Genomic DNA, 18,499 nt, shown 5'->3' on the forward strand with positions numbered 1-18,499 from the left:
GACCCTAGTGCAAGCATAACATCAGGAGAAAGCAGGCACATGAGCTCTCGAGAACTAAGCTAGCTTCATCATCACTTATATGTGTACGGAGACTCGTTTCCGTAAACACATACAGATATTAAAGTAAATGGCAAGTCATCATTTATGCCACTATGGAGAAACATGTAGGTTTGCCGAAGAAAAATACATGTTAACATTGTGCATCCACCCAGAAAAGGACCTAAAATAGAATGACCTTGATTTCCCACAACGTGAAAAAGAACAGACCCTTCAAGATTATTTCGTCATCCGTTGGTCCCGCCTCACTGTTATCCACATGGTCACTCAGATCCTCGCCCCGGGAGATGCTATTCATTCTTTAGACAGACGTTTACCTGGGACGGGTGTCTCACCAGGAATCAGCACGATAAAGTAACGTAATGCTTGGGGCTCAGAGCAGTGAGCCTTCACAGCCCTTATTTGAGGTTTTCTGATCATGACTAGTGTGACGTAGATGTGTGTGTGTGTGTGTGTGTGTGTGTGTGTGTGTGTGTGTGTGTGTGTGAGAGAGAGAGAGAGAGAGACAGACAGACAGACAGACAGACAGACAGACAGACAGACAGAGTCAGACAGACAACAGACAGAGACACAGACACAAAGACTGCTGACTGAAGGCCTGAACTCAAGGAACTTGTAAGGCAAGTGTTCTACCATTAAACTACAACCCTAGTCCCTCTTTCTACTTTTAATTATTTTGACCCAGGATCAAAGTTGTCCAGGCTGTCCTGGACACACACTGTAACCCAGGCATGTCTTTAAGCAATCCTCTTGCCTCAGCCTCCTGAGGAGCTGTCACTTCCTCTCAGTAAGGTCCCAAGGCTGGGAACTGGTAAACACTGAATGTTTCATTCAACTCTCAGGCTGCTCCAGACACTGGCTGTCTCTTCTCCTTGGAGAACTGCACCACCTTCCCTGCCCAGAGCACACCCAGGGTCTAAGGCTGCCTTTTATGTGCCCATCTTGATTTTCCTTTTTGATTTCCTGGGACAGTAAAAGGGAGCTGAGTTTAACTACTCAAGGCTGGGTCTTTCCTTGAGCCACCAGATGGTCACATGGCTGTATCTCTCATGTCTCACAACCTACCCGTTTTACAGAAAACTCTAAATGGCCAAAGTGCATTGGGTTCAAAGACAAGCACGAGAATCAGTTACAGCTGGGAAAGACAATTGATTAACCTCAGAAAAGCAGATAGCATGTAAGTTTTTAAAACAAAACTAAAGCTGAATATGATGGGACATGATCCAAACATTTTGGGAACGGCAGAACAGTCACTAACTCAAGGCTAACTTGAGCTACATAGTGAGACCCTGCCTCAAAATGTAAGAGACTAGATTGAAGAGATGGCTCATGGCTGACAGTGCATACCCAGCTCCTGCAGCAGATCCATGTCCAGTTCTAACTCTGATATTAGACAGTTCACAATGGCCTATAACTCCAGCTCCAGGGGATCTGATACCTCTGGCTGCTGCAGGCACCTTTACTCTTGTGTGCACGTGAGCACATACGCACACGTACACACACACACACACACACTTTAAAAAAATAATAAAAATAAATTTTAGTCATTTTAAAATTATTTTTTTATTTTAAAATAATTTTAAAAGTTTCAAAACACAGAGACTAGGGTGTGTACCCAGAGAGATCACCCTTGCCCACCTACACTCCCTGTTGCTCAGAGCTCAGGTGTGCATCACGCTTTTCAGGATGGCAAGATGGGTGTCACTGCCAAGTTGAATTGTGTAAGGGAAACAAGCCACAGAGAGTGGATATAATTCATTAGACAGAGAGCTTGCCTCCCCTGCACTAAGTCCTGGGTTCAATTCCCAGTCTTGAAAAGACAAAAAGAAAAGAAGAAAGAAAAAAAGGGACCTGCATTTCTAAAGGAGCCTATGAAACAGGAAGTGAGCAGTAAATCATGATTTTAAAAATTAGTTTTGTTTCTCAAATGTTATACCTGCAATCTGGAAAACGAAAGAAGCATATGACATCAGAAAAGAATCAAGCATGAGCAGGCCCTCAGTGGTGTGAGATAAAGTAGTATGATTTCCTTTTCTGAATTTTAATTTTCTAAACCTCTATAATAATGTTTTGAAATGTAAAAAAAAACACATTTTTTATTGTTTTTCATCAATCCTTTTGAGCCTGCATCAGTCCAAACAAGGGAAATAAACCAAGACCAAAATGATCCTCAGATAGCCCAACTGGTCTTCTGAGGTGGCCCTAACAGGGAAGATCACATCCGCACTGCTCTCTGGCCCCACCCCAGAATCACGCAGCTAGAGAGGCCACCGTGCAAACCTGTAGGGGACATCTGTGGGTGATGATTCTGAGAGTCTGGTGGATTTTCACATCCATCACAAAGCTGTGCATCATGTGTCTCCCAGCACATGGGCGAGGGAGAAACCCTGTCTCCACTCAGGATGCTGAGTACCTAAGGCCCCCAACAAGACAGCAAACAGGTTTAAAGAGGGGACAGGGAGACAGAACTCTCTCTTGGGACCATTTCGACTTTCACTTTGAACATAAAATATGTATACTGATGGGCTATGGGCTGTGTAGACAGAAATCACTGTGGGATACAGACATGTCAGTAAGCACCCACAGGCAACACTGTATACAGGCAACACTGAACAGTTCCCTGAATGCCAGCCTCTGCTCCCAACTGCAGTCACCATCTCTTATGGACCCTGTGTCTACAGGAACAGTGGACTTTCCTATCCACTGGTATCCTTGTCACTGTGTTGCAAACCTCACAGGAGACACTTGCTTTGTGTGAAGGGGATCGGCGGTGATGGGGGCCAGTGGGAGTGGGGCTACTTAGAGTATAGTGATTCCTGACTTCTATAGGAGGCTTCAGGAGCAGCAGGCTCCCTGCTTTGAGACTGTGAACACCATTTTCTGGGGCTTTGCCAGGACTAGAGCCTAGAGCTCCTGGGTGCTATTTATTGTGCTTAGTTTATTGTCCGGTGTTACTGTTTGTTGACTTGATACATTTTTCCCCCTTACAAAGGGCCAGCTGCTGAGGACATATCCTGTAGATGGGTAATAGATGACTCTCTATTGTTCAGTGTTTGTGCGTTGTGGTCGTATTTATTTTGCTTCAAAGGGCCTAAACAATTCACTCCCTGGAACAAGTGGTGTAAATTCAGCACACAGAGAACAAACCGTGAGGGCAGGTTTTGGATGCAGATCTGGTGATTTAGGCCCCTCTCTTAAAGAAAGCTAGCTCTACAGTTGCTTTCAATGAAACAACACTAGAAAACACATTCATCCACGCTTAGGGAGAACTTAGGGCCATAAATCTCTCTGTGACTCAAAAAGGCTGGAGCGACCTGCTCACCCACCAGGACACAGCATGGTCCTGTCTGTGTATGAGATAACGCCAAGATTGAGAAATAGACAGGAAAGCCGTGACTTTACAGCTTCATCTCTTCACCTGTTACAAAACACAGAATCCTCCCTTGAAAATCCGGAGCAGGTCTTGATCCCACTGGAAAAGACATAAGGAATAAAGACGAGCTTGCACGGGCAGGAAGCTTCCACAAGGAGTGCTTCCTGCCACCCGTGCCTCTGGTTGGCCTGGCTATCAGGGCAGGAAGCAAGTGTAGGAAGTGTCTGTCTACAAACCGTTTATCCTCAAGGTAACTGCTGGAGCAGCGTTCTGCTGTTTACCAAAGCAGTAAACACAGGGTCTAAAAAAAGATGTTTTCCCTCGCCAGAGAACAGGGCTTAAAAAAATCTACATGTTTCTTCTCATAACCACTGACTTGACTTTAAAAAACGGTCACCATGGGCTTCTGCTTCAGAAGCAAGCAAACCAGTCCAAGGGACAGACACAGGGTTGGTGTTGAACAGGCAACTCCTCTCAGGGATCTGGAGAAGCAAAGATGGCCCTTTATAGCTGGAAGGCGGCACTAGGAACTCGGATTTTATTCCTCTTTTAGAACCTTCACAGTTCATTCTCTTTGCCCTAAAAAGAGCCAAGCCTATACAACTGTCTGTTAATTCAAGGTGGTGGAAAGAGTAACTCGTGGAGTCACATGACCCTGGAAGTCACTTATATTTGACCTCAGGCAGTGTTTTTAATTTCTGGTGACTGTAAACATGTTTTTAGCTCTAAGCATCCACACAAGGTAGAGCACTTTTCAAAGCCGTGTGTGTAGTTGACTTCTGCATGAGGTCCAGGCCAACTCTCCTGAGGCATCCTCTCTCTGTCTTTTAACACTGAGAATCTGAAAAAGTGTTCTGTCCGAGTTCCCTGGATGAGGGTGGCAAGGAGAACCAGACACAACAAGGACCCTCCACTAGTGAACACTCAAGGGTCCTCTTCTACTCTGTTGTTCATTTTTATGTTCTTCATAAAAGCCCCTGTAGGGGTTCACAGGGATGGCAATGAGAGAGAAAGAGAAGAGCAAGGAGCAAGGAGGGAAGGGGGATGGGGAGGGGAACAGTAGGGGGAGGGGAAAGGGTAGGAGGTAGGAGGAGGGAACAGGAAGAAGGAAGGGGAGGAGAGAAGAGAGGATAAGAAAGGGGAGGGGAGGGAAGAGAGAAGGGAAAGAGAAAGGGAGGAGGGAGGAGGGAGGAGGAGAGGGAGAGGGAGAGGGAGAGGGAGAGGGAGAGGGAGAGGGAGAGGGAGAGGGAGAGGGAGAGGGAGAGGGAGAGGGAGAGGGAAGGGAGAGGGAGAGGGAGAGGGAGAGGGAGAGGGAGAGGGAGAGGGAGAGGGAGAGGGAGAGGGAGAGGGAGAGGGAGAGGGAGAGGGAGAGGGAGAGGGAGAGGGAGAGGGAGAGGGAGAGGGAGAGGGAGAGGGAGAGGGAGAGGGAGAGGGAGAGGGAGAGGGAGAGGGAGAGGGAGAGGGAGAGGGAGAGGGAGAGGGAGAGGGAGAGGGAGAGGGAGAGGGAGGAAGGCAAGTCTGCTGTAAAAAGGGTCAGGTCAGGCAAGGGAAGCATCAGGCATTTCCCCAGCACTGGGGCAGCTCACCTCCAGCACCCAGTGCTGAGAACAACTGTTTCTGTCAGAGCTTTTATCACATAACACAGAGAGGAGAGCGCCTCAGAGAAAGGGTCAAAGGTTCTTCTTGATATTGAAAAGCTGAACTCACAAATTGGTGCTGACACTGAAAAAAATATGTTGGGACAGGAAGCTGACCTGGACACGGGCGCAAACGGCTTCCACGCACTGAGAACTCATGTGTCTTGGGGAGTTCTGAGCTCCTGGCCCTGTCCACTCTACAGTAACACAGTGGGAGTGACAGTTTTCCCAGGTGAGAAAGGCTCTGACTTGTCCAGGCCCACGATTTGAATCCCTGCTGAGAGCTCTCTGGCTAGGCACACCGACAATCCCCACTGAAGTTCTGCCATGATCCCCTTTGTGAGTCCTGAGATCAACAATCCGCCAGAACCCAAAGAGGACCAGCTCTGCAGCCCAGTTTCACTCCTCCCACCCCTAAAGAACAAAGTCCAGGGGAGGCCAACTTCCTACTGAGGTCCCACTGTGCCAGGCTGAGGTTCTGGCCACTTCCTCCCAGGGAGTCCCCTCTCCCATGGCCCTTCTGTGACTGCATCTGTGCCTGTCATCCCCTGTAGGAACGATAAAACCAATCCTTTCCCACAAAGTCTATCACAATGATAGCAAAAGGATCGAGTGCCTCTCTGCTACAGATTGTTGTGGGCTGTGATGTCCTGTGCAGCCTCTGTGTTATTGACAACTGTTGTACAGACACACAGGACCTCCGAGGAGAGCCACGCAACATGAAACCACATGTTCTTAAAGCAATGTCTTAAGAAACATGCCTCAAATTGAGACATGAACTCACCATGTTGACAAACTCTGAAATATTGTTTCAAGAGTTTCTTGCACATGGACTGTATTAATTGGACTTATGGATACTTACAACAACAAAGAGACATAAAGTGGGGAGAGAGATGGGGTGTAGGGATGAAGTGGTGTATGGCTATGCTTAATATACATTGTATAAATATACAGAGCTGTCAAAGACTAAATATATCATTTAAAAAATAAAGCCCAGTGAGATACAAAATGGACAGAGATTATTTGAGTTGATTGGCTTGGATATTCATGTGGAGGTGTAAAGGGCTCTCTTCAGAGTTGAACCCATGGCAATACTTATTAAACAGTAGGAAGGAAAAATGAAAAAGGCCCTGTGTGCTATTTGTAACACTGCCGTTTAAAGACAGCAAAAGAAATGGTAAATCATAGACACGGGTGCTTTAAAAGTTAAGATTGTTCGGGGCTGCGGTGACAGATGGTTCAGTGTGTGAAGTTCCTATTGCTTCAGCATGAGAGCCTGAGCATAAATTCCCAGCACTGGCATCGATGTAGAATCCAATGGGAGGTACTTCTCTGAGCCCAGCAGTGGAACACAGAAGACAGAAGGATTCGGGGGCTCACTGGCCAGTCAGTTTAGCTGGATCAGTATGAATGAGGAGATAGCCAACATTGGACCTCTGGTCAGCACACACACATACACACAGGTGCGTGTAAAATCACAATCACACAGGCATGCACATACACACATAGGCATGCACACACGCACACATATACTCACACATACACTAACACACAGGCAAGCACAGACACACTCACACATACATGTACACATATGGATACAGGCACACACACACATAAATGTGCACACACAGACTCACACACATGCAGATATAAACACATACTCACATACCCATGCACACATACACACACTTGAACACACACTCATATGCATACACACACTCACACACAGGCAAGCACAGACACACTCACACATACATGCATACATATGAACACAGGCACACACACATAAATGTGCACACACAGACTAACACACATGCAGATATACACACATACTCACACAGCTGTGCACACATACAGACACTTGTACACACACTCATATGCATACACACACTCCACACAGGAAAGCACAGATACACTCACACATCCATGCACACATATGGACACAGGCACACACATGCACACACACATAAACTTGCACACACGCATACACACACACACTCACACATATGCACATACACACACATACTCACATATCCATGTACACACTCACATACACACATGCACACACACACACTTGAGTGTGTGCCAGCCAAGCCTGTAGCATCTCTGCTTGATGTCCCCTATCACGTTTTCCAGAACTAAGCACGCATTGTTTCTACCAAGTGTTTGAAGTGTTAGTGTTGATGTTGATGTTATAGTTGGATTCTGATGTGGCACTTTTAAACATAAATAATTTTGCTTGGCTTTGGCATTTCTTTTCTGAAACTCTCAGCACTTATCTGCACACAACAGCACGGCACCTGTTCCTCCAGGGGCTGAGTTCCACAACACCCTGCCGAAAGACGACATGGGGCCCAGCGGAAACCCCTGACCCGAGTTTTCATTACTGACGCCTGAGGCAGATCAAGGAAGTTCATACTTGAGCTGAGGACGTGTAAGCCAGTCACCAACAGACCTAGGATCAGGAACCTCTACCCCTTGGATACAGCCAAATAAGGAAAGAATTCTTAGGACAGAGTGAAGCCCAGTGGTAGAGCACTTGCCTAGCATGCACGAAACCCTGGGTTCCATGCCCAGTACCTCAGGAGACAATCACATTATGTAGATATTCCTTTAAGCCAGGCATGGTGGTTCACACCTGTAATCATGACAATGGAGAGGCTGAGGCAGGAGGATTGCTTTGAGTTCTAGGCCAGCCTGGGGTTCAGTGCGAGACCATCTCTAAAACTCAAAAAGTTAAAACAACAAGAAACAATCCCTATCACCAAACAGACACAGAAAAGGCAAGATGTCACTGCCAAGTTTTCTGGCAGTTTACTGTCTAGCCACTTTGTGTGACAGGATGGCTGCTTTCGGGATTTGTTTTGGTTTTTGTTTTTTCACATAAGAACAGATGACAGAGTAGATGATTACAAGAACTCTCACTACCCAGAGTCTTAATGTGCTGCAGATCATTCAATACACTATTTTCCTCTACAGAGAAACTTAGCACTGGGGATACAGGAAAAAAACCCACATATGAAGACCCCCAAGGACAGCAGACCCCCTACTCCAAAGACAGTGATAAAGAAGACTGATCAACCTGCTTCTTCTCCGTGCCTCCAGAACCAGGGCACTCTGAGCATCTAAGACATTGTGCCTATTTATTTAGGACCAGGCCTGACTGGCAGCTTAGGGTGTCATGGTATCAAACTGGATCCCCAACTCAACATCCTTATAGCAATGTGTTTTAAACCATTTTATGTACCTTTAAACAGAAAGTCTATTTAATTCACCTTATTTCAGTAGGAGAGAGATCATGAAAGAAATGGGACTTTATGGTGACTACATTATTTTGACCTCTTACCTCCTTTCTATAAGGAATTTTAGTTAATATACATTGTTTCGGTTTGCCAGCCCCTACTGACAATGCTAAAGTATGGATGTTATTACTAAGAATAAAGCTCTGTGGCTTCCTAAGAATATAGACACAAACAAACCAGGGCGAGCAGGAGGGAGAGGGGAACTGAAACAGAAGGAAGTGTGAGGGGTGAAGGGAGACGGAGTTCACTTCCAGCCCAAGTCAAGGTCCATGGGAGACACACAGGGAAACGTGCTGGGTCAAACAGTGTGTAAGAATGAAAGAGTTACAGACAGGTCCCCCTGGACAACAGAGACAGGTTCATACGAAAAGGAACAAGATACTGAAACGAATTTAGATCAAAATGAGAACAAGCTTCCATTCTTCCCTGACCATGACAAAGGCAAGATCAAATATCCAAGAAGCTGTGGGTGAGTCAGGGCCTCTAGCAAAAGTCTGTGAAACAGGCCAAGTATCTAAATTTGACAAAGATATTAACGATACGAATTTCTGACAGCCCCCAAGTTTCTTTTCTAAGCAATAATACACTTTAAAAAAAAAACAGGGAGAGGATGCATACATGTGCCTCTATGAAAACCTGAAGGAAGGTTCAGGGCACAACATTAGTTGTAAATGTTAACACTTATTTTATATGGAAAATGCAAGGCACGAAATCACGCTTACTAAAAGCTTACAGTGACATGGTGGTGACGTGTGCATGAATTAGTATCAACAACAAAACCCAGAACAGTTAGCTGTATAGAAAAACAAAGAGGCACATACAATCACACCACAGGTTGGCAGCCTCTGTAGCCTGCTGAGATGTGAAGAGTCTAGATGGTAACATCTCTGTGTTTTCCTTAGAGTGAAAATGTCTTTCATTCTATGCCTGTAAATTGTACAAAGCAAAATTATGTTTTCTCCCCTAAATGGTCACGGAAAAAACTAGACAGTGAAGGATCTCAGGACCCTTCTTCTTATGCTCTCAAAAAGCGATACGTCATTGAAACCTCTTGATGTCACTAAATGTAATCTTGGGTCTCTGAATAGAGAAAGTGGCAGGCTAACCATGTCACCTGAGCATTCTACCTTCACCTGCTGCGATGGGACACTAATCACCAGCTCCCACTTTCCTCCTAGCCCAGTAAATTCTGCCACAGGCTTGAAGGCTTCTGGAAGTGACCCTGTTGTTCGCTGTCTGTGAAAACATCCAGGCAGAGTCTATGACTGTGGGCTTTCCTCCTGAAGCTGGGCTGTGAGAAGCAAGTAGAGGACAAAGAGTGGCATCGGAAAGCATGGTAGCTCATCACAAAGGGAGACAAACACCTGAGTCCCAAGCCTGGCATCTGCCACTTACTGTGTAGCTGCTATGATGAGAAAGATGGGGTCACACAGAGCCACCAAACAGCTGAGCACTTAAGTGCAAGGTGTGTGTAGACATATAGCATAAGAGATGGACTCTGGGGTGATCTGATGGTGTTCCCCAGCAGGGCAGGAAGCAGTGCCCTTCATCCTACCATAGCTGATATCCCCGTAGCAACTGGACCAGAGTGGCCACAGCAGTGTGACTCCATACACTGTCAAGACCATCTCTGCAAATTTCTGTTGCTGAGACTACACATTTCAGAGACTCCCGTGGATCGCCACAGAGGCTCGTGAACACTGGTAGCTACATCAGTGCCTCTCAGCTGCAGGAAATTCACATACGTAACAGTGTCCTTAAGGCATTAGGAATAGTTTCTTTTAAAAATTTATTTTATTTTCTATGTACCCTTTTCTAAGAAACACTGGGGAGGGGGGGATGCACACACGCACACACATACTTGGGAATGTTTTTAAAGATCAAGGTCTGTTCTTCAGAAGGAAAAATAATAATGAATTTAAAGGAGATACAGATAATGAAAAAAGTCATTTTGTTCTAGAACATTTCTCAGAGTGTGGGAATCCTGCTGTGCATTAAATGACACATAGAGATTCATCCATTTTGGATTCTGCTTTACAGGGCTATGAGTCAGGGTGCCGGGTGGGCATAGGTGCTTGCGCACACGAAGATGATGTACACACACACAGAGAGAGAGAGAGAGAGAGAGAGAGAGAGAGAGAGAGAGAGAGAGAGAGAGAGAGAAATTCATCCATGTGCAGATATAAGTGTGCTATATCATAGAGGACAGCTTAGATCTCAGAGTGGCCCTAAGTGCACACAGAAAGTTGCTGTGAGAAGCTATCCTTTCAATGCACTTGGGCTAGAGCAGAAGGGAGGGGGCTGCTCTGTGCTCTGGGATGTGTGGCAGTTACCAAGCAGAACAACAACATTCGGCACCTGGAGTTTCTTCCAGTGTCACAAAATCCCCCACAAAGCAGCAAGAAGGAGGCCATGCCTATTCCCCTGATGCCGGTAGGTAGACGAGGGAAACAGCTGCAGCAAGCACAGCTGTAGTTAAGCTCAGTAACCACATCCATTAAAAGCCCATGCAGAGATTACCTTTCCCTCATCATCCTCAGTTCAGAGGGCTGTGGGCCTCCTCAGGAACTTTCCAACTGTCCAGAGCCTGCTCGCCTAGGGCCTCCTTAGGGAATGTCCACATCCTGTCTCGTTCCTGAACTGCTTCCCCCCAAGCTGCTGTTTGACCACACTCCCTCCATGTCCTTCTATGTGCACGCGCGCACACTCACACACACACACCCCACAAACCTACAGACACATATGCACACCAATCCACATGCACATGTGCAAACGCACAGACCTACAGATACACACACACACGCACACACATGCATTCACACCCACATGCGTGCACACAAGATTCAACTTTAGAATTAAGGCTTGCAGCCTAGGCTTCACAACCTCCTTAAACTGTTCAGGATAAGACTGCTTCTTTTGTAAGTCTATTCAGTCCCTCTCCCCCTCCCCACCCCCCCACCCCCAGTGTTTTTAAAAGCAGGATGCAATGTACAGATCCAGGATTCCTTGAGCTACCCAAAACGCAAACAGCATTACAAACAAGGTCAGGAAAATCTTTGGAGGGCTGAATCAAACACCTAACTCAAGTACACAGAGTCACATGGAAAGCAACAGGCTCCAAGGTTAAGCATCCCTCGGCACTATACTACGAAGCCCTCAGGGCCATCTTCCAACTGTTCTCAGACAGATGTTGGCTCGGCTGCTATCCTGGTGTAATTAGAATCCTCAGTCTCATCATGAAGCCCGTGAATGCGCAGAGAAAAATACCATTTCCTAAAATACCTTTACCTCTCCCGAATGAAACACCATGTTCTCTACCTCAAATTGCCAACGCCAGGCAAGAATACCAGAAAAGTGCCTCACAGGGTTTTAGGCAGAGCAGCTAAAGGAAAAGAATCCCACACAGAGGTGGCATGCCAGCTTCACCAGCTCAGAGCGCCTGCAAACCAAAGGACTTATTGATTTATTTACTGAAACACCCAAAACTCCAAGTGTATTTACAATTCAAAAATCCTCCCAACCCCCATAGGGACTGCCTCATAACTTCAGAGGACACTGTCCTGTGCTAATTTGAGGCTTGTCCCAAAGTAATTAAAATTGCAGCCAACAGACTCAAGGCCTCTTTTCCCATTTCACAAACAAAGCCATAAAATCATCTTACTGCTTTATCCAGGAAAGCTCACAGAAAGCTGATCTTCAAGTAAGTCACCACTCAAAAGAGACTGTTTAAACAAGGGACATGAAGAATACATTGGAAGTTATTTCTATTGCAGGGAGAGACACATGACACACATGTGATACAGAATTCACCCATACAGAGTCCTAAAAAGAGCAAGTAAGTGTCCCCAAATGTATTCAAAGGATAAAAATGCATTCTGACTTCAAAGGTGACTTCTTCAAACAGGTGGGTCTTAAATGAAACAGTGTAACACATTGTATCACACTGGAAAGTTGTCCAAACCCATTCCACCTTCAACAGGACTCTCTTCTTTCCATGCCCTTTAAAGCATTGAATGGGGAGTGTGGGATGAACAAGCGTAAGCTTGTACTCAAACTATCCAAAATGTACACAGAATATTTGATCTAGTTGTTTTGAAATATGGATAGAATTAAGGGTCTAGAGCAGAACGCAAAAGCAGCATTTGGGGTTATAAAAATAAGTTGTTTCTACTCATTTATTTATCAGAAAGTAGAGTCTAACAGACACAATGTTAAAATTTCCCTCTAGGTCACCATATTGCAGCTGGCCTGGCCCTAATTCTTGGAGCCAGAGAAAGTAAACTTTCGGACTGCAGCCTTTGGTGTGAGCCTTACCGGATTACAGGATACAGCCTGAGAACTGAAAGTTGGATGAAACTCTGAAACACAGTTTACATGATACATAGAATCAGCTTGTGAAGGTTCTCTAACGCCTCATCTCCATTATGGGTAAAGCCCATAATGAAACTCATGAGTTTTCAAGCCAAGCAGAACCCTTACTGGACAGATATAGGTCAGTTGCCATCTCAGCTCCACAAAACCAAAGACACAACGAATAAACATGCTCTTTGGCTTTCTTTGTCTATAGAGACTGCTGGTTTTCCTCATTCCTATGGATGTCACCAAAGCCCAGTGCCCTGGAATGTAGTTTAATAGACCCATCACCTCCTTGGACAACCACTTCCACAGGCTTCTATTTCAGCATCAGCTGTTTGTAGCGACCAACCTGGTGCTTAGTTTTCGGCCTGTGACCCATGCGGCTTTGTCTCCGCACTAAACTTTACCAGCTTTCTCTAGAAACATTTACAAGAAAACACACAGACCCACACGCAGCAGAGAAGAGACCAACAGTCCCCACAAACCACACAACACTGGGGAAAAAAGCTTGCAGTGCACAGAAAGACAGGTGTTTTATTTGCAATAGACACATAAACCAACACACTCAATTACCACCATTTGAGCTTTAAGACGCCCGAGTCCTCTCGGCATGGAGGTCCCCACAATTCAAGTCAACATTTGTCCATGCTATTACCAACAGCCACCGAGTGTCTCCTCACTTCCATGGGGACGTGCTGGCACGCCTGGTGGTGAGGAGTCCCCAACGCGCATCCAAACATTCACCATTGACAAGACCATCTCTTTGAGCCTGCCCTCCGACCTCTGTCTCGTTTCAAAACCACATCCAGACACCGTTAGGAACAGGTAAAGAAGCTGAAAATTCAGAAGTGCTCCAAAAAGCGTTCACAAAAGAAATCCACAGAGCTCAACAGTGAATTTAGAAACCCCAATTTTTTTCTGAGTTTGAAGTTTTTAAGCCTTGCGGATGGTCTGAGTAGGAAAAAGGAAATTTACTAGGCAGCGCAAAGGAAATCTTGTTGTCCTCTATTGTGGTGGGGGGGGTGTTGCCCAACCCTAACTTATCTGCCTTGATAAAGGAAGCCCAGCGCAAGAAGAACGAGATTTTGTCAAATGTAGAGGAACCCTCTCCTTACCTTAATAGTGCTGGCCATAATGCAATCAAGTTTATTGATCGTTAATAAATGTTAATAATAATTATTGCTTCTCTCTGACCAGAAAGTAGTTTTGATGAGGTTGTTTAGAGCGGATGAGATTGTGCTAAGTCTGGGAAATGAAGTCAGCCAATGGCAGGAAGAGGTTTCTATTGGTCCTGGCTGCCCAGCCCAAAGAAACAGGATATTTGGGAGTGGAGAGATAAGAGACCCTGAAAACAATGTTGTTTTTCTTGATGATATGCAGCCAGGAGAAGTTTTTTAATTAAAAAAAAAAAAAGCATCAATTGGCTGAGGCCAGGACTGTCACAGCAGGTGTGACCTGTGTAACTCTGGGTGACAGGCTGCACCAGACCAAAGCAGGATACAGATGTGATAGGGCTGTGCCTGACTGCACATGGGAGGTGCCTGGGTGCCTCTGCTTTACAGTGCCCCCTCCCCAGGAATGCCACCCAGCTAGGACAGAGGGCTGAATCTAACTAGGACCTAGTTCATATGGCGGCATGGTCATGTCTATTAAGACCAATTTACTGACCAGCTACCAATAAGCCTCCATTTATAAAGTCTCCATAGAATGTTCGAGAGCTGCTTCTTCAGGGCTTCTCTTTCAAAACATGTGAAATCATTATTTGCTCCCCCAGGAAATTGGTTGAAAATACAGACACTGGAATCAAGGTAACCGAGAAAACTAAAGAAAAAGAAAAATCCAGCCCAAGATCTTGTTTTCAAACACTTATTAAAGGGGCTGGGGAGATGGCTCAGTTGGTAAAGTGTCAACTATGCAAGCATGACTCCCTGAGTACCATCCCCAGAACCCACAGATAAAAAGCTGGGTGTCGTGCACATACCTTCAATTCTAAACCTGGGGGGTCAGAGACAAGCAGATCCCTGGACCTCACTGGCTGGCCAGCTTATGCCAATCAGCACCTGGGGAAGAACATCCAAGGCTGACTGACGGCCTTCACATGCATGCTCACCTGAACAAGCATATGTGCCTATATACTGGCATACGTATACACACCACATATGCTTATACATGTTCACAAGTGTGGGCATACACACACACACACACACACACACACACACACGCACAAACACCGAATAACTAGTTTCTACATTCTAGAACATACATCCCTCTGATGGACACCCATGCTGTGGACCATGGATTCCAACAGAACTCTGAGCTAAGAGGCCAGGAGAAGTTCTTGTATGTACATAAAAGCCAAGCTGCAGGTTCAGGGCCATAGTTCTGCCTTCCCCTGACGGAAGCTGAGCTGACACAGGCCTGAGCATTCCTTAACAGGATTTCAGGCCTTTAATTACTCATTTTCAGGAAATTACTTGGTCTGTGGAAGAAACAACAGTTTGCTTTGAATTGAACTACATGAAAGTTGACCAATCACTTGGTCTCATGGGGACCCAAGAAGCACAATGGACCAGAACCTGAGTCATGGACAATTCTTGGTCACTGCCTGTAAGAATTCATTCAGACTTTGGGCCAGCTCTGCCGAGATTCCACACACCAGCTCCTTTCTCTTGCTTGCCCCTGGTCTACCTCCATCCCTTATGTTATAATACACAAAAGAGTAGAAAGAGAGGTAAAGCAGGTGGAAGAGCTGGTGTGGATCCTGGTGCCCCCTACCCACCACCTGCCGAGCATGGTCAGGGGCTGTGGGTTCAAACCTCAGCAGTTCAAAAAGAGAGGGGGTAAGAAAGAAAAAGGGGAAAGGGGAGAAGGAGGAAAAGATCAGGGAGAGGAGGAGGAGGAGGAGGAGGAGGAGGAGGAGGAGGAGGAGGAGGAGGAGGAGGAGGAGGAGGAGACCAGGAGAGGGATGTTAAAAGGCAAGAAAGAAAAATACATAAGAACCCTAATCCCCAGTAAAAAGCTTTGCCGACTGATGGGTTCTCAGCGCCTTTGCTTTGAGAGAATGTTGATTCCAGGCTCTTTTTATCTCTGAACAATGAACAAGACGCCAGGCTGATTAAACTATGTTTCCCCTAAAATTTTCAAAGTTCTGAGTTGTTTATCCCGGCAGTTTCCTACAAGTGCTGAGAAAAAAAACAAAGTAACAAAAGTCCCAAGCGCCACACTGTGTACTTGGTTTTGTTTTCTTCTCTCCTAAGAGTAGATCCACCTGAAAGGTTCATGGCTGTCCTTCAGTAACACCATCTACTGTGTGGATTTACCAGGTGTGGACTTTTAAAAGGCTGCCTTCTTTGCAATAAAATAGCCATGGACCTACCAGGACTCTAACTGTCCAGTGGTCGGGGTAGCACCCTCCTTGTGGAGGTTTAAAGCCCACCATGATCTGCCCAGGATACCATAGTGCCTGTCTGGGCCAAATCAAATTGTCAGGACATTTATAAAACAGAGAGAGCCCCTTACACACTTCAGCTTTCTGGGATCTCCACCATGTGCCCAGCCCTCCAATATTTATACACAATCCTTTACGATTAGATAAATATTATTTTACAAGAGACGAGATTCTTTGCTTGAGTAATTATAAAAAGAAACCAGACACTATAATTATTTGATCTAATTTCTAAAGATTCTAGCTGTGCCTCTCATTGTGCCTAATTTTGATCTGGAACAAAAGTCTGAACCATGATCAGATAGCATAGTAATTTGGGGATCAGAATTATAAACTTGCAATGGGATTCTAAAATGGCAACTTCCCTGTTTAAAAATCCCTGGTTTCTGATGACTTTTTGCCTTTAAACAGAGTAATTTCTGGTGCCATGACAACAGCACTCAAGTTGGGCCACTCCAGATGATTGAATGCAAGGGCTCTTCCCGCAAACGTCAACTGACCATTGGTAGCATAAGGGACTCCTATGAATTACCACACCCTATTCCACTTCCCAGACCTTATGCTGGGGAGTCCAGATGAGGGAGCTCACTTCACTGTCCCTGACCCTAAGTCTGTGCTCCCAAATGGCTTTGGCACCAGTCACCCAGCACCTGAGAACTAGCTTCCCCCCAAATGTTACTTTAAGAGAGTCTCTCACTGGACAGAGGGAGCAATCTGGCAGCTACTGGGGGTTGTCCAGTATGTCTGGCAGGGCTAGGTCCTTTCTTAACCTGCTTAAAACACAGGAAGACCCCACTGGGGCAGCAGGCTCCACGGTGGCCACGTAGAGCAATAGTGGTGGAGGAACACACAGTTCGTTGTCCAGCTCCTCAGCCTGTACTCCTCACTCACAAAGCCAGCTCCCTTTGATGAACCTGTGCATAGCTTGATCCAAAGCAAACAGGAAATCGTGTAAAATGTAAAACTACACAAATGAACCATGATAACAAATACACACTATCACTCACTTGTCCCCAAGTCATCTCTGATTCTCTGAGGGTAGCACCCTCATTTTCTCATTAACTACGCACAGTATGTGGGTCAGTGCATCACAGAGAATCTTGGCCAAGGACAGCAGAATTCTGCAAACAAAACAGGACCATAGCACAGAGAATAACGGGGCACCTGTAACAGGCATAACAGCACAGTCATGGCTTCCGTAGTAATTATCCCTGTATCGGGCATCTATAAAATGGATTATCCATCACCATCAAAAAAAAAAAAAAAAATGGTGGAAACAGGATAGGGGAGATGGCTTGGTACAGCACCCTGAGTTCAAGCATGAGGACCCGAGTTCTGATCCACATAAGAACCCAAGGATGGCCATGCCAACCTGTAAACCCAGCACTGAGGATTTCCTGCAGCTCACAGAAAAGCCGTGAGTTCCAGGTTCATTGAGAGACTCCATTTCAAGGGAATAATAAGTAACAGACCACCACACACGTGTGCGTGTGGTGCACACATAAACACTGTAGGAAAATTGTGTGGTGTCTGAATACTTACTGATATGGAAGACTGCTGCCCGGTAAGCTAAAAATCACCGTGTAACATTTTTGCGGACTTTTTTTTTTTTTTTTTTTTTTTTGCTTTAAAGGCAGCAATCGACGTGCCACGATGCCAAGGCAGGAAATCTTCGCTTTGTTTATATTTTCAAGACACTTGCAATAGGCATGTTACACGTTTCTATTAACATGGGTAAGTAATATGCAACTTACTGTTTTGAAAATACCTAGAAACATAGGTAAACATGCAACACACGCTTCTGGTTGCCAGATTCTGTGCACTCATAACCTAGTCCTGCCAGGGCTGGAGAGATGGCTCAGTGGTTGAAAGCACTTGCTGGTCTTGCAGAAACCCTGAATTTGGTTCCAAGCACCTATGTCAGGTGGCTTGCAACTGCATCTAACTCCAGCTCAAGGGATTTGACATCATCTGGCCTCCTGGGACACCTGCACACCTTACACACATACTCTCTACCCCGCCCCCTCTCACTCTCTCTCTATACACACACACACACACACACACACACGAGTATGTATTTTTAAATGTCTACACAAACACAAAAATCACTCTTTTATAGAAATCTAATTCTAGTAAAAAAAAAAAAGTGCAGAAGACACTCTTATGGGTGTCCATGGGTCCTGCTGGTATTAATAACACATATTTCTCACACCAGAAGTTCCAGTGGGTACTGACAAAGTCAGGATGACTGGGCTCTGACCCACCACTCATTTATCATTCAGGAAGTCCATGTCAAACTAGTCAAATCACACACACACACACACACACA

At 45.6% G+C, this 18,499-nt stretch overlaps 1 protein-coding gene across 5 annotated transcripts in view; it reads right to left on the reverse strand.

Annotated features, from left to right (window-relative positions):
- Erg (ETS transcription factor ERG) overlaps positions 1 to 18,499 on the reverse strand; it is a 156,156-nt gene that overhangs the window by 83,034 nt on the left and 54,623 nt on the right. The window contains exon 1 of one of the 5 annotated variants that reach the window (XM_034515161.2): positions 13,841 to 14,001. The exons of 2 other annotated variants lie outside the window; for them this stretch is intronic. In XM_034515161.2, coding sequence (XP_034371052.1) covers positions 13,841 to 13,858 — 18 coding nt within the window. In that variant the 5' untranslated portion in view covers positions 13,859 to 14,001. Of the gene's footprint in view, positions 1 to 10,889; positions 10,910 to 12,030; positions 12,050 to 13,840; positions 14,002 to 18,499 lie in introns of those variants that run through there. 2 more of the 5 variants (XM_076943202.1, XM_076943201.1) reach the window with 2 other exon arrangements.

This window comes from Arvicanthis niloticus, chromosome 12, assembly GCF_011762505.2.
Source record: "Arvicanthis niloticus isolate mArvNil1 chromosome 12, mArvNil1.pat.X, whole genome shotgun sequence".
NCBI lineage: Eukaryota > Metazoa > Chordata > Mammalia > Rodentia > Muridae > Arvicanthis > Arvicanthis niloticus.